General features: G+C 41.9%; 1 protein-coding gene across 6 annotated transcripts in view; it reads left to right on the top strand.

Annotated features, from left to right (window-relative positions):
- Positions 1-1,260: 1,260 nt before the first annotated feature.
- The window catches only part of GPATCH2L (G-patch domain containing 2 like), a 31,364-nt gene continuing 18,327 nt past the window's right edge, over positions 1,261-14,297 (top strand). For 5 of the 6 annotated variants that reach the window (XR_004426079.1, XR_004426075.1, XM_033142404.1 and 2 more), the window contains exons 1-5: positions 1,261-1,407; positions 2,600-3,267; positions 7,990-8,054; positions 9,382-9,558; positions 10,070-10,149. Coding sequence is in view for 4 of the 6 variants with exons in the window: in XM_033142404.1 (XP_032998295.1) it covers positions 2,609-3,267; positions 7,990-8,054; positions 9,382-9,558; positions 10,070-10,149 (981 nt within the window). In the remaining 2 variants the exon portion in view is untranslated. Of the gene's footprint in view, positions 1,408-1,612; positions 1,759-2,599; positions 3,268-7,989; positions 8,055-9,381; positions 9,559-10,069; positions 10,150-14,297 lie in introns of those variants that run through there. The other variant, XM_033142395.1, reaches the window with a different exon arrangement.

Raw genomic sequence — 14,297 nt, 5'->3', positions numbered from 1 at the left:
CCACCCCATGCTAGTGCACTCAATTGCCTGCATGGAATTCCTTATTGCCAATGGTTAGCAGGTGACTCATTGAACACAAGGCTGACTTCCCACTACCTTTTTATACAGTCATGCTGGCTAAGAGTGCAATTCTTCAGTGGGGTATCACCCACCTGTTCCAAGACATGATTGTTTTCACTGCCCCCATGTTATTACCGTATATCTTCTCACAATTGTGTAGACTAAACTTCCCATTCTAAATTTCAGGTTTGTGCTGAATGCGTAAAGTAACCTCTTTCTTAATGCATTTTCTCTACTGAACCCAAGGTGATGTACATCACACACACACACACACACACCATTATCCTCAAAACAGCTCTGTGGTGTATGCTAGTCAGTAACTTGCCCAATGTCACTCAAGGAGCTCCATAACTGAATGGGAATTCGTTAAATATATAAAGCCCCAAATAAAGAACAGTACCAACTTATTCTACATAGGTGGAAAAGACAAGAGCCTGACTGAATGCAATAGTCTGCACTGGACACAAAATCTAAAGTGAAAGAACCACAGTCCTGATGTTCTGACTTCTGGTAGAAGATGTATGGAACATTTTTAATTTTTTTTTGCAGTCAAACAGGTCTAGTCAGTGCCTGCTCTGTACCCAGATCTGAGTATTCAGGAGGAGGAAAAACACAATATAAATGGAACAAAGAAAAAAGGGACCACTTGGGCTGATGGTCACTTTGCATAGGACATCTAAGCACAAAATACACGCATACCTTCTGAACTGCTAAAGAAGCACGCGCGTAAAATGCGACGTTTGCCTCTTTCTCTTTACTAACGTAGTCTGAAGGAGCAAAAACGAGAACCTCGTGGCGTCTTAAAAGTTATTATGGCACAAGCTTTCGTGGACGATAGTCCATTTCACCAGACGGGAAAATAAAGCCTCGGGGACGACGCGGGTGGCGTGTTTTGTCCTAGGGACCCAACACGCAGTTGCTGGGCGTGGATAAGCCCTTCACGAGAAGGACAGAGCCCCACCTCCCTGACAGGGGGATGCTGCTGGGCTGGGATGCCGCCTTCCAGCTCCGCGCGGAAGCCACCCCAAGGATATCTGGACATGACGGGCAAGTGGGGAAGAGGAGGAAACCCGATCAGCTTCTGTCCCCTCCTGCTCACGCCTCAGTCGAGGCACTGCGGCGTCCGAGAGAGAGCGAGAGAGACGCAGCTGGTCAGGGGCGTGACGTCACAACTTCTGCAAGGGGAGGAAGTGACGTTCCGACCCCCACCCCGTTCGCCCGCAGGTCTCCGCTCCGAGAACCGGAAGTGGCGTGTGGAACGGACTCGGCGCCGAGTTGGAGAGGCCTACGGAAGAGGCGGCTGTGGTGAGGGGTGGATGAAGCCTGAGAGGCCGTCGCGGGAGCCGGGTAAGCCGTCGGAAAGGGCCGGGGGCGAAGTCTCCGGAAGGCGAGGTCGAGCTGCGGAAACGGGCAAGGGAGGGAGAGGGGTGGGAGGCCGGCCGGTCTGGTTAGAGCGAAGAGGCCCTTCGTGCTCCAGGGGAGGCAAGCCCGAGTAAGCGGGCGGGGTGCGGTGGTTGTTTACGGAGGCGGCCGCCGCGCAGGAAAGACTGTTGGACTCTCGTCGAGTCAGCCCATCTAGTCGTCCCGTCAACGCAGGCAGAGACACGAGGACAATAGGCCCCTTTCCTATTGTTGCTCGCCATTCGCTGGTATTCGGTGCCATCCTGCTGAAGGGGGAGGCAGTTTCTGAAGGAGAAGGTAAGCAGGGAAGTTGCTGGTGTTGCCTGCATTGGCTGTCAACAGCCATCCTCCTGGGTTTCAGGCAGGTGTCCTTGCTAGGGAGCGAACTTGGGGCTGCCGGACTGTTAGGGTTCAGGCAGCAGCTGGGATAAGAATGAGGGTTAGGAAAAAGGAATAGCTTCTCCTGTTTCCATTCTCTCACCAAACCCTAATGCAAAGTGGCAGGCTGGGTAAAATTGATGTAAGAGCAAGGAAGTGTCTGTTAGGCAAGTTAGAAACAGCGTTGCAAACCGAAAATTATTTCTTGACTTGTCCCTTGTAACAAGTTTGTTAGCCTACTCTTTTTTGATACTGTATGTGGTATGCTTTATGGATGGTCACATAGGTGTAGTGATAGAAACAGTTCTAAAGACTACAGGGTGCCAGATGGGATCACAATCCCACCACACACTTCCTCCAAGCAGCTTAGTGTGGTGAACATGGTTTCACTTCACTTATTCTTGCAGTGAACTCATAGGATATATTAGACTGATATGTGATAACTCTTGTTGTGTACAGTACTTCATCCAGGGGACTTGTACAGCTTATTCTTTCCTTTGAGTTGTTTTTGGGGTGAGTTTTCTTTCCGCATGTTTTCTTAAGTAGAAAGGAAGTCTTGATGTGTGTATGAGGCAAAGTACACTTTAGTACCTTTAGCTGGAAAGGTGAAGCATTTTTAAAAGGGCAAGCCACAATTGTGGTATACAGTCAAAAACAGTTTTTGGTAGATGTGCATTGGTTACTAGGCTGAAAGTACCTGATGTGAATTTTATGTTCTGACATGATGGGTAGTTCTAATTGTTTACTTTTATTTTGGCAGACATTGCCCATGGATGAATTGGTGCATGATTTGGCCTCAGCCCTTGAGCAGACTTCTGAACAGAACAAGCTGGATGAGCTGTGGGAAGAAATGACTCTTAGCCCAAGGCAGCAGCGACGGCAGCTTCGCAAGAGGCGAGGACGCAAACGGCGTTCAGACCTAACACACCAAGCAGAGCATGCTTGTTGCTACAGTGGAGCATCTGAATCCAGCCTGGATGAAGTTGTTGAGGACTGCCGGGAAGTGCTGACTGCTAACTTCAGTGACTCAGATGACATGGCAGTAGCCAAACGCCATCCAACGCTCAGTGCAACTCTGAGAAGTAAGCAGCACTCGTGGCATGAGTCAGACTCATTCACTGAGAATGCACCTTGCCGGCCGCTAAGGCGCCGTCGGAAAGTTAAGCGTGTGACTTCAGAGGTGGCTGCTAGCCTCCAGCAAAAACTCAGAGTATCTGAATGGAGTTATGAGAAAGGTTGCAGGTTCAAATCTGCTAAGAAGCAGCGCTTGTCACGTTGGAAGGAGAATGCACCTTGGACATCATCAAGCCGAGGACTTTGTGAATCGGCAGAGACCAGAGCCTTCCTCAACAAAGGGGGAAGAAATGAGAGGATGGAATGTGAAGCAGATGAACAGAAACAAGGCTCTGATGAAAACATGTCAGAATGGTGAGATGTCTAGGCCTTTCTTTTGTATCATTTAGCTGTGTAGTGCATATTGCTATAACATATTGTATTTCATTTGACAAGTTGTGAACTACCTGGAGCAAAATCCTCCAGAGAAAGGGCATACAAATTAATAGTACATGGTGATGATTGCAGTAGAGTTATGAATCATAGAAAGGGACTCCCAAGGGTCATCTAGTCCAGCCCCCTGCAGTGTAGGAATGTCAACTAAAGCAACCAAGACAAATAACCATCACACCTCTGCTTTAAAACCCGTCCACAACCTCACTGTAGAAATGGAACCTTTAATGTTTTGTTTTTTTTAGTAGCAATTGTGTTCTTTCCAGGCAGGACATTAGCTGAGTTTCTTGCATTAATTTATATCACAATCCTGTGCTTATATACTCAGAAGTAAGTTCCACTGTGTTCAATGGAACCTACTTTCTAGAAGGGTGTTTAGGATTGCAGTTCAAAGCTTTGTGCTGTCAAATGCTTTTGTTGTCATTTGTAAGGCTGACACGGGCATATTTTGGAGGGACAATAGTAAAATTGTAGCCAACCAATGTTCATAGGAACAGTAAACTTCTATTAGTAGGGCTAACAAAATTGATTCAGGTCTTTTAGACATGAGGAATATATCTTAACTTCCTTTTGGTAACACTAATTAGATTTTTCTTTGTAGTGCTTGATTCTAACTAAAATACCATGCCGAATCACCACCTTAGTTGATGCATTCCATGGCTTGTTAAATGCTAGACTTATCAGACCACCCACTTGTTTCCCTCTTTGTTGTTCACTTATTTTCTCCTTTGATTGGCAGTTTGTTTGGTGACAGCCTGAAGTAGCTCTTGAGAGCCGGGTTGAGCTAATGCATTAGAGGTTGCCTCGGGGGGGGGGGGGATACCTACTCCTAGAAGGCAAGTGACAGAGACAGAGTGTCAGCCTCCCCCACCTCCTTCAGCCCGGCCTGACCTTCTGCACCCCCTCTGTGCCTCTTGTTTTCTTATTTTTATAGAAAATCAATATCCTTCCTGACACAAACAATAGCTCAGGAGCAGAACTAAATGGGGGAGAGCTGAGATCTGTCCATCACCTCTCAATTTAACTCTTCCAGGCTATTTAATTATAGGCATGCTTTGCTCCAGGTGTTTGCAACAGTGCAATTGCTAAATGAGGGCCATTTTAACAAAAGATTGGATGATCAATAACACTCTATAGCAGTAGCTTGTCGGATCAATAGCATTCATTATTTTGTGGTTAAAGTAAGTAGCCTCCATTGTAACTGGAGGTCATTAATCAGTGCTTACTGGACTGCAAGGCCTATACTAAAGGATAGTGTGCTTTGCCATCTGTGTGCAGGGTGAAAAAACTCTGGTTTCCTTGCATGAACCTTTGGGCTGGAGCTACAGTAAGATGGCTGGCTATAATTCTGTAGACCTGTAACAACCATCTAGTGATTTATTAATTTAGTTTTGTTCCACCACCGTACCTTGGGAATTTGGAGTAGGTGATGGTGCTTCTAAAACGGAGTGTTATATATAAATTGTAAAAGAAATACAATGCGGACTCCTGACAACATGCTCAAACAAGAAGGCCTTGGTTGGAAGATTCCCCAACACTGTCAAGTGTTAGAAATCCAGATATACAGTGGTACCTGTATAAGCTAATTAACCAAATGGCACCTTCAACCTAGGTTGTGGTCACAGCCACAGAATGTCTAGGTGCCATTTTTTTGGTGGGGTTTATGTGTAATTTACTATTGTTATTCATTTCTATACCGCTTTATATTTGAAAGAAAAAAAATCTCAGAGCGCTTTACAACATATTAAAACATCGAATAAAACAATGCAGAATAAAACAAATCCATGCTTCAAGGTACAGTGGTACCTTGGTTTAAGAACAGCTTAGTTTATGAACAACTTGGATTAAGAACGCTGCAAACCCAAAAGTAGATGTTTTGGTTTGTGAACTTTGCCTTGGAAGCAGAACATGCTTTGCTTCCTGTTGAGTGGGTTCCATTTGTAATTTGAGTCCCCCGCTGCCATGGGAAAGCACGCCTTGGCTTAAGAACGCTTTGGTTTAAGAACAGACTTCTGGAATGGATTAAGTTCTTAAACTAAGGTACCACTGTAAATGTTACTTGTTACTTTTCTTTTAAGCCAGTTTTCGCATATGTTAGTACTTTGTAGCATGGCTGACTTGCCAGACTGCTCTGTCTGGAGGCTGATTTTAATTTACTGCAGATGACCAGGTGAATGACTAGAAGTTTGTGAGCAGGAATTCTTCTACCCTGGGTTCATTAGTTATCTGTTTGTTAAATTTATATCCCATCTGTCCTCCCAAAGGTGCTCACACTTCACTTAGCCTACTGTATTATCTCGAGTTGTTTACAAGAAACTGAGTTGTATTCAACAAAGTTGTCCTGCTTGTGCAAAACCTCTTCTGTAACTGCTCTTTTCCTCCCCCACCATGTTCCCCCCAAATCTGTTCTGGGAATTTCTCCCAACTCTCTGAAGCAGATTAGGGGTTGGATGGGGAGAGGAAGATGTAGGGGAAATTCTGTTGCACAAATGGGACTACTTCATTGGATAAAATCCTGAGAGGCTCCTGATTATATTTTTATTCATTTTGTAAAACAATACTTTATGAAAGTGAAAGAAAGCAGAATAGTTGACAGGGTATTGTCTAAGTGTCTGTTTGGTACTGGGAATTGTTTACTTGACATACAATGAATAGCTATGAAGCTTCAGAAATAATCAAATTATTTTGCATTTTAATGAAATCAGTAGAAAGTTAACCACTGTACATACACTGCTATCCTGTAAGGAATGTAAGTGCCTTTTCCAACTGCATCTTCTTATCCATCAGATTTTGTCAATGGTGTCCCTTTGTTCTAGTTAACTAATCTAATACTCATCTGCTGGTTAAAATTCAAGTTTCATCAGTTAGAGTGACAAAATGACTGTAAGGCTGAGAAATTCTGTAATGTTGCCACTGCTCATAAAACATGTCTCATATCATCATTCACTTTGCCTTGCAAACACCCAATCAGTTGTTCTCATTTTCTTTGTACTCTTAATTATTCTGTAACAGATTGCTGGCATGTCTGAAGGAGAATATAATTTCATTCCCTACAATTATTTTTCTTCGAATACGTCATCTTATTTGCTCATTATGTCATGATTGAACAGTGCCAAATAACTGCAGAACCAACATTCTTCATTCCATGACTATTGAAGGAAGTATGTAGAAGTGCCTTTGAAAGCTAGTAACTGAGAGCAGCAAACTAAATGGAGTGTATTTCAGGCTATTATTTTTATTGGATGTCATCCTCAGAGTCTTTCCTCACAACATTCATGCATACTTTGAAGCTAGATGAGCAGCAGCCAGAGAAAGGGCTTTCCTAGTGTTAAGTGTCAAGTCTGACATCTTTTCTGGCACCATTTGAAGACCCTTTTTTATTTGCCCAGGCCTACAGTAACTGGTTTTATTGCAGGGATAGCCAACATGATGTTTTGAACTACAAGTCCCATGAAACCTAACAATTGACCGTGTTGGCTGGGGGCCTGGCACTGTAGTCCAAACCATCTGAAGGGCACCATGTTTAATACCCATATTTTCTTGATTCTTCTGGTTTTTATTTGCTGTTATGCTCTGCTGTTTCATGTAGTTTAAATCATGAAATGTAATGCGTTCCAAGTGAATTTTGTGATTGTCTTTTCCAATGCACCACAATAATTGAATTGTTCTAATCCCAGTATTAAACCCCCACATACAAATTTAGTGTTCTTGGAAACCAGTCATTTTACAGATATCTATATATTACTTATTTTCAAGTTGAACTTTTGTGTTCAGGAGAGCACCATCTCTTAATAGAATTGCAGTGTCAAAATTGAAAGCCCTATGTAATTGGCAGCTGCTTATGTGCTTCATATAATTCTTTATTATAAGACATGATGCCATTTGAAAGAGAGGCTAAAATATTGTATGTTATGTCACTGGAGCAGGCCAATAGTCCAGCATCCTGTTCCAGTGGCCAAACAGATGCCTGTGGGAAGCACACAAGCAGTACCTGAATGCAGCAGCACCCTGCCTACCTTTGATTCCCAGAAAACTGGTATTGAGAAACATACTACTTATGACAGTGGAGGTGTTAATACACAATATTACCATTGTGTTTGCACTATATTCTTCATTATGACTGTAGGAGAAATAGAGTATAAAGTAGCTAGATATCATTGGCACACATTAACAATTTTTATCTTGTATTTTTGTATTGTGAACCGCCCTTCCTGTACAGATGAAGAGCAGGATACAAATTTAATTTATAACAATAACAACACTTACTCTCCCATAATTGGGTGACTGAAACACCTGTTTGCCTACCCTCTCCTGGTTTCTTTCTTAGTAAAATAGCATCTGCAGGAATATTAATCAATGTCTCTAAACTACGGTAATTTGCTTTTTAGGATTACTATATATCAAAACCTTTTATAAGATTCATATGTGATACTCATCTAAATTGATAGGCCACCACTGTGCTGCTCATTTAAGTGTCTCCTGACATCCCATGTGTGGGTCAACCAGACTGTAAAGATGAATAAAGCAATACCATTATTGTGTGCTGTCTAGAAAGTGCTTTGAGACCCTCCTGCAGTGAAGAGTTTTTGCAAAGTGGATTATATCAATTGCATTTGTGCTTAATTTTCTCTGTTCTCTTTTCAGTGAAACCAGTAGTGTGTGCAGCAGTAGTGACACTGGCCTTTTTACGAACGATGAAGGTCGCCAAGGTAACTATATTCTTACGTTTCTATTCTTTAATTTTATGCTTAAAGTATTTATACATTTATTTATTTATTAAATTTGCATACTGCCCTTCATCTGAAGATAACAGGGCTATTGACAACTTAAAAATACAAAATGAGAACACAAAGTGCATAATAAAACAAAAACAAACCAATAACACCCCCCCAATACATTTCAAGGGCCATAGAATGTTAATCAGCCAAAGGCCTGGTTATAGAAAAATGTTTTTGTCTGGTGCCTAAAGATGTGTAATGAAGGCACCCATCTGAGCCTCCCCGGGGAGAGCAGTCTACAAATGAAGAACCACCACCAAAAAGGCCTGTTCTCATGGAGGAGGCACTTGAAGAAGGTCCTTGGATGACAATCGCAGACTAAAGCTTATTTCTTAATAAATATGTTAGTCTTTAAGCTGTCACAAGGCTTTCTGTTAATTTAGATCATAACACTTGTTCAGTATCAAGACAGTCCTCTTTTGTTTCTCCCTGTAAACTTTCCAAATCATAATAAAACTGGAGAGCTAGCAATCTGTCAGAGAATATTTAGCAGTATCCTTGTTGAGAAATATAGAATATTAGAAAAAAATGGCCAACTGCTCAGCACTGTTTTTTTGATGTGTAAAGTAGAAAAGACCACTACTCAGAGTTAATGTCCTAATTAGATAAGTGTTAGACAATAGGAGTACCAGAGAATATTGGGTTTCATGTATTCTTAATTGGTCTTGTAGAGAGAAAATGGTATGCCTTTTCTAAATGCTTATGTTTTGTGTTTCAGTTTTGTTCAGTAAACTTGTAATTGTTCTTCTGTTGCAACAAATCTAAATATGCCTTCCTTCAAAGCAGTGGTTTTCTCATGGGGCAGTTGCATTGTCTCAGCATTGAAATATTGTGTCCTGTTTGCATTCCCCACCCCACCCCCCACAATTTTTTGAAGGCTGAGGGGTCTTCCTCTAGCTTTCAAATGTAGGTTGATTTTTTTTCTATGTATATATAGGTGTATCATAAAGCTGTGCAGTTGCTAACAAAATATTTCTAATTATAGATAATGAGTTAACAATTAAACGTGTTCTTGTGCTCAAACATAAAGGACAAATTCACCTTGGAACACAAACAATAATGTTCAGACATTTTGTAATACATGTAGTATAAAGTTACTTCTGCGTTCTAAGTACATGAGCAAACATGATAGTTCTAGCGAGGAATATTCATACAAGTGAATGCTGCTTATTTCATTGTTATAGCTTGGAGAGAACCAACAGTATTCAAATGATGTTGCTTTTTGGAGTGTTGAATCAGCTTTTTCCTTCTCTTTTAGGTGATGATGAACAGAGCGATTGGTTCCATGAGGGAGAATGTGTCTCAGGATTCACGGTCCCCAACCTCCTGCCCAAGTGGGGAACTGACTGCCAGTCTGACATGGAACGAATGGATTCCAGCCTTGAAAAAATTTCAGATCCAACATTCCTTCTGCCCTCTCGGCCTGCTACGAGAGGTGAGATCCTTCAGTAAATGTTGTGGAGATAGTTGACATGGTTGAAATGCTTGCAGGTAACATCTGGTTTTGTGTGAGCTGACTCCTTCCTCTTCCTGCTTCTAAAAGCTGCTGGGGATAAATGCAGGCTGACTTACAGAAAGGTGTTCTGACTATGTATGATGATGCCTCTTATCCTAAGTAGCTTGGTCAATACCTTCATCTTTCAGTGCTCTCAGTGCGAGAATACTACTCACCCAGCATGCATTACAACAGTGTCAGAAGAGGGTGCTTTAACCCATGCTGCCTTCTTGCCATATGGCTATGGTCACTCTTCATATATGTTATGTAAATAGAGAGAAATTCAGAGAGCATAACAGCATGCCCAAGCTCCAGAAAATATTGTAGGTAGATTTGGAAATTGGAATGCAGTCTAGTTTCTTGTTTCTGTATTACAGCTAACTGTTTATTGTGGTCTTTGTTTTGATAGTGTTCTGTCTTCAGCGTTCTCTTCTTTCCTTTCCCCACCCAGGGTTTCATGCCCGCTTGAACCGTCTTCCCAGTGTTCCTACCCGCTGCCTCAGGAAGGGCCGCAGGAGGCTGGTGAGCAAGGTATTGCTTTTTTGAGAATAGTAATTTGTTTGTAACTGCTGCATCACTTGCAGGATATCTACCTGCAGCTGAAAGTGGACCATGCAACAATTTGCCCAGCCACATTCTCCTTCCTTGACCTGTTTTCAATTCAGTTTGGGGTTGTATGTTCCTGCTTGTGATTTTTTTGCCCCAGGTTTTACTTGGGGAAAGACCTCAGAAACCCTGTGCTTTCCTGTTCATTCTTGCTATAGTCAATATTCCACTTTTTGTGTTGGACTGGATGGCCCTTGTGGTCTCTTCCAATTCTATGATTCTATGATTCAACTCTGCCCACCTGTAGTAGAGAGTCACAGAATCAGAAAACTGGGGAATCAGAAAACCAGATATTAAAATAATCATTAGGAGCTGGAATAACAGACACAGGTATAGCAAAAGAAGATCAGAAAATATTCCTTTATGCCACAGGCATGGTGAGGACATTAATTGCCAGAAATTGGAAAAAAGATTTTGTGCCAACAAAAAGGGAATGGCAGGATAAATTATTAGATTATACTGAACTGGCCAGATTAACAGAGACAATTAGGGGACAACCCAGACAAGAATTTCAAAAAGAATGGGGAAAATGCAGAGAATGCTTTACCAAACAGTGCCCCAAAATATATACCTGGACTTGTTTTGATTAATTTCTACAGGAGACTTTGCGGTTTTTAAAGTCATAATTAGGAAAAATTGTAATAATCATATATAAAAGAAACAGTATACAAGAAGTAAATAAGGCCATTTACAGGATAAAGGAAGTCTTTTATTTTTATGTTATGTTTTCTTTATGTAAGGGGATAGGAGTTTAATTTTGATAATTAAATTGTCAGTTGTGGTGGGTTTGTTTGTATGTATGAGTTGTTGTGGACTATGTTGTAAAAATTGGGATGCGGGTGGTGCTGTGGGTTAAACCACAGAGCCTACAGTTTGCTGGTCAGAAGGTTGGTGGTTCGAATGTCTGCGATGGGGTGAGCTCACGTTGCTCGGTCCCAGCTCCTGCCAACCTAGCAGTTCGAAAGCACGTCAAAGTGCAAGTAGATAAATAGGTACCGCTCCAGTGTGAAGGTAAACGGTGTTTCCGTGCGCTGTTCTGGTTCGCCAGAAGCAGCTTAGTCATGGCTGGCCACATGACCCGGAAGCTGTATGCTGGCTCACTTGGTCAGTAATGCGATATGAGCGCTGCAACCCCAGAGTCGGACACGACTGGACCTAATGGTCAGGGGTCCCTTTACCTTTACCTATGTTGTAAATAAAAATAAATAAATAGGAGCTGGGACCCTTCCAATACATATTATTTAGTACTTATTATTAAAGACAGAAAATAAAGCTTTGATTGGTTATGATGGTTCCAACCAAAGCAGGAACATGTATATAATTTGCAATTTTTATATGATTGCTCAGCTGGAGAAAGTAGAATAAATAAAAAATGCAAGCACTCTGAGAAAACCAGAAGTGCACTGCTTGAAGCTGGAGAGACAAGTTGAAACATGATCCTACAGGGGTAGGCAGGGAAAGAAGGAAAGGAGGTAAGAGCAGACCACTCCCAACACCTCTCCCAGGAAGGAGCATGAAATCCTGTTCAGGAGCTATTTTACAACTGGTTCAGAAGAGGAACAAATTTATCTTTGGGTTTTTCTTGGATTGACATTTGGTCCGATTCAGCAGTAAACAGCGGGTTTTCCTGGGGAAAGTGGTGGGACAAAATACCTTCTCGGACCCTTGATGATAGATCAACACAAAATACTTGACCAAATCATAGGACAAACTAAAGTTTCAATGGGCCTTAAATTTGCTTCATGTGTTGGTGTATGTCAAAACTTCTTAGCTACTGTACTTGCAAATAGTCACAGTAAAGCTAATTTTAAGAAGTTGATAAGCTTCAGGAAACTAGACAATAGGACAGTGCTGAGGAAAGGAGGGTGGCTGACTATAAAGTGCAGTATGGAAGAGCCAGTTGTAAGGTGCCAGGAAGGAATCCCTGAAATGAGGAAAACAGTATTATTAGATGGGGTGGAAGATTTTGTAATACTTTGTAATACATAGTCACTGGTATATGGTGTAGAACGTGTGTTGTGTTTAAATGCTGAAAGGTAATGCTGTTGACTGCAGGGCTTCTGGTTTTGAGTTATGCATCCTAAGCACTTCTTGTCATACTTGGCATTTGTTTGTATGGTAAAGCTGGAGTTCTGCAACCTCTGCTTTCTAAGCTTTAAGGGGCTGTTTGAATATAGTTTGCAGAGTTTGTTGTGGACCCTTTACATAGTTTACTCACCTGGAGCTCTCACTAAAGCAAAAATAATCCTTGTCTGAGTGGAAGTTATAAGCTCTGTGGGTTGGATCCAGGCATCTCCCTCTGTGTTTGTGGACAGGACTCTGATGTAGACGCTTCTGGAGACAGAATGAGGCAGGGTGTGTCAATTTTAGCCAATTTCCTCTTGCACCGCTTCCAGCACTGGAGTGTAGGGTCTCCCAAACCTGCATAGCACATATTTGGAGAGATGCACAAAGGAAAGGGAGAATGGGCAAAAGTTGCTTCCCGCCTCTTGTCTTCTGCCTCCCGCCCTGTGGAATTTGTGAAATTCCACTCAATGTAACTCCAGATCTAGTCCTGTGAATTGGGGGTTTGTGTTCATAAAGCCTATATGTTAACTGGTTCATCTGTATAGGAGAGTGGTGTCCCTTCCTTTTTTGTTCACTGTCTTTGACAGATTTTTCAAACCCCAGCTCTATTAATCTTGCTAAGTTAAATACTGTTGAATTGCGGATTTAGTTATGGTGAATACAGTGCCTTTGACTAGGCCACTGGTAAGAGCCTAGGGCCCTAAGCTTTTAGGAGGCACTTCTAATGAACCAAAATAAGAATAATATTTACTTGTTTAATTTATCTTCATCACCTTAAAGGGATCTATGTCATTTGCAGTGGAGGTCACTGCTCTCCCTCCCCCATTCTCTTCTAAATTGTAATAATAAATAATGAGTTTCATTCAAAGCTCCCCGCCAGCGAGCTGCTAATTACCCAAAGTACGGCTTGTAATTTACACAGTAATAAACCGTAAATTTAAACATTACGGCACTTTAAGTTAATAATTTCTCTACTGTAACAAATAGCCTATCTTTCACCCCTGCTGCTGCTTCCCCACAAACCTTGCATGTGATAGTGTTCAGGGTTCCTGGCCATAAGCTACCCATTTATGATTAGATCCTGATCCCAATCTTCTGGCAATTTGTTCTGTGTGGCAAGCAACCTCATGCACAGAACTATGAGTATATACAACTACAGGACACTGAGCTGAGTTTCTGAAAGCTATTTTATCTACTAAGAACATACCATTACCCTCTCTGTCTTGGGTACCTTTGCTTTTATTCATGTGAAATAATAAGTCTGGGGGTACCAGAAATGACTGCAAACTGCCTCTTGTGATTAATCACTTTTGAGGGATGGATAACGTTTCAGATCGGAGGGCTGATCTTGGATGAGTGACTACATTTCTTATATTCTAATCCAGTCCTAGGTTTTTGTTGTTTTACATGCACAAACAAGAGTAGACTAATTAGTTTTTATATGGGGCTTGCTCATTTACTCAAGATTGTTAAATAGTTCTGGTTAATACAGGTAGAACATGATGTGACATATATACACTTAAAAAAAAAAAACCCCACACACAGCACCACTGAAGCACTTCAGCATCTGTTGACCCCAATGAACTGGAGCAGAAAATAAGTGAATTAAGACTCTTGTGGCTTTAGGTCAGAGCTTTTAAATAACCAAGAGCAAAGCGGGTGGTCTTAAACGTTCCTTTCCTACTTCCCTAAACAGAGCAGAAAAATGCAAGCCAATTAAAGAAACACAGAAGGAACTTGAAGCAAGAGGAAATAAAATCCTCACTTTCTGCATGATCCCTGACTGTTAAGTCCAGTTGCGGACAACTCTGGGGTTGCTGCGCTCATCTCGCTTTACTGGCTGAGGGAGCTGGTGTTTGTCATGTGGCCAGCATGACTAAGCCGCTTCTGGCGAAACCAGAGCAGCCCAAGGAAATGCTGTTTACCTTCCCGCCAGAGCGGTACCTATTTATCTACTTGCACTTTGACGTGCTTTTGAATTGCTAGGTTGGCAGGAGCACTTTCTG

This window comes from Lacerta agilis, chromosome 1 (genome assembly GCF_009819535.1).
Source record: "Lacerta agilis isolate rLacAgi1 chromosome 1, rLacAgi1.pri, whole genome shotgun sequence".
In the NCBI taxonomy this organism is placed as follows: domain Eukaryota; kingdom Metazoa; phylum Chordata; class Lepidosauria; order Squamata; family Lacertidae; genus Lacerta; species Lacerta agilis.
Note: the sequence above shows the minus strand (reverse complement) of the source record. Positions and strands in the feature narration are given on the sequence as shown.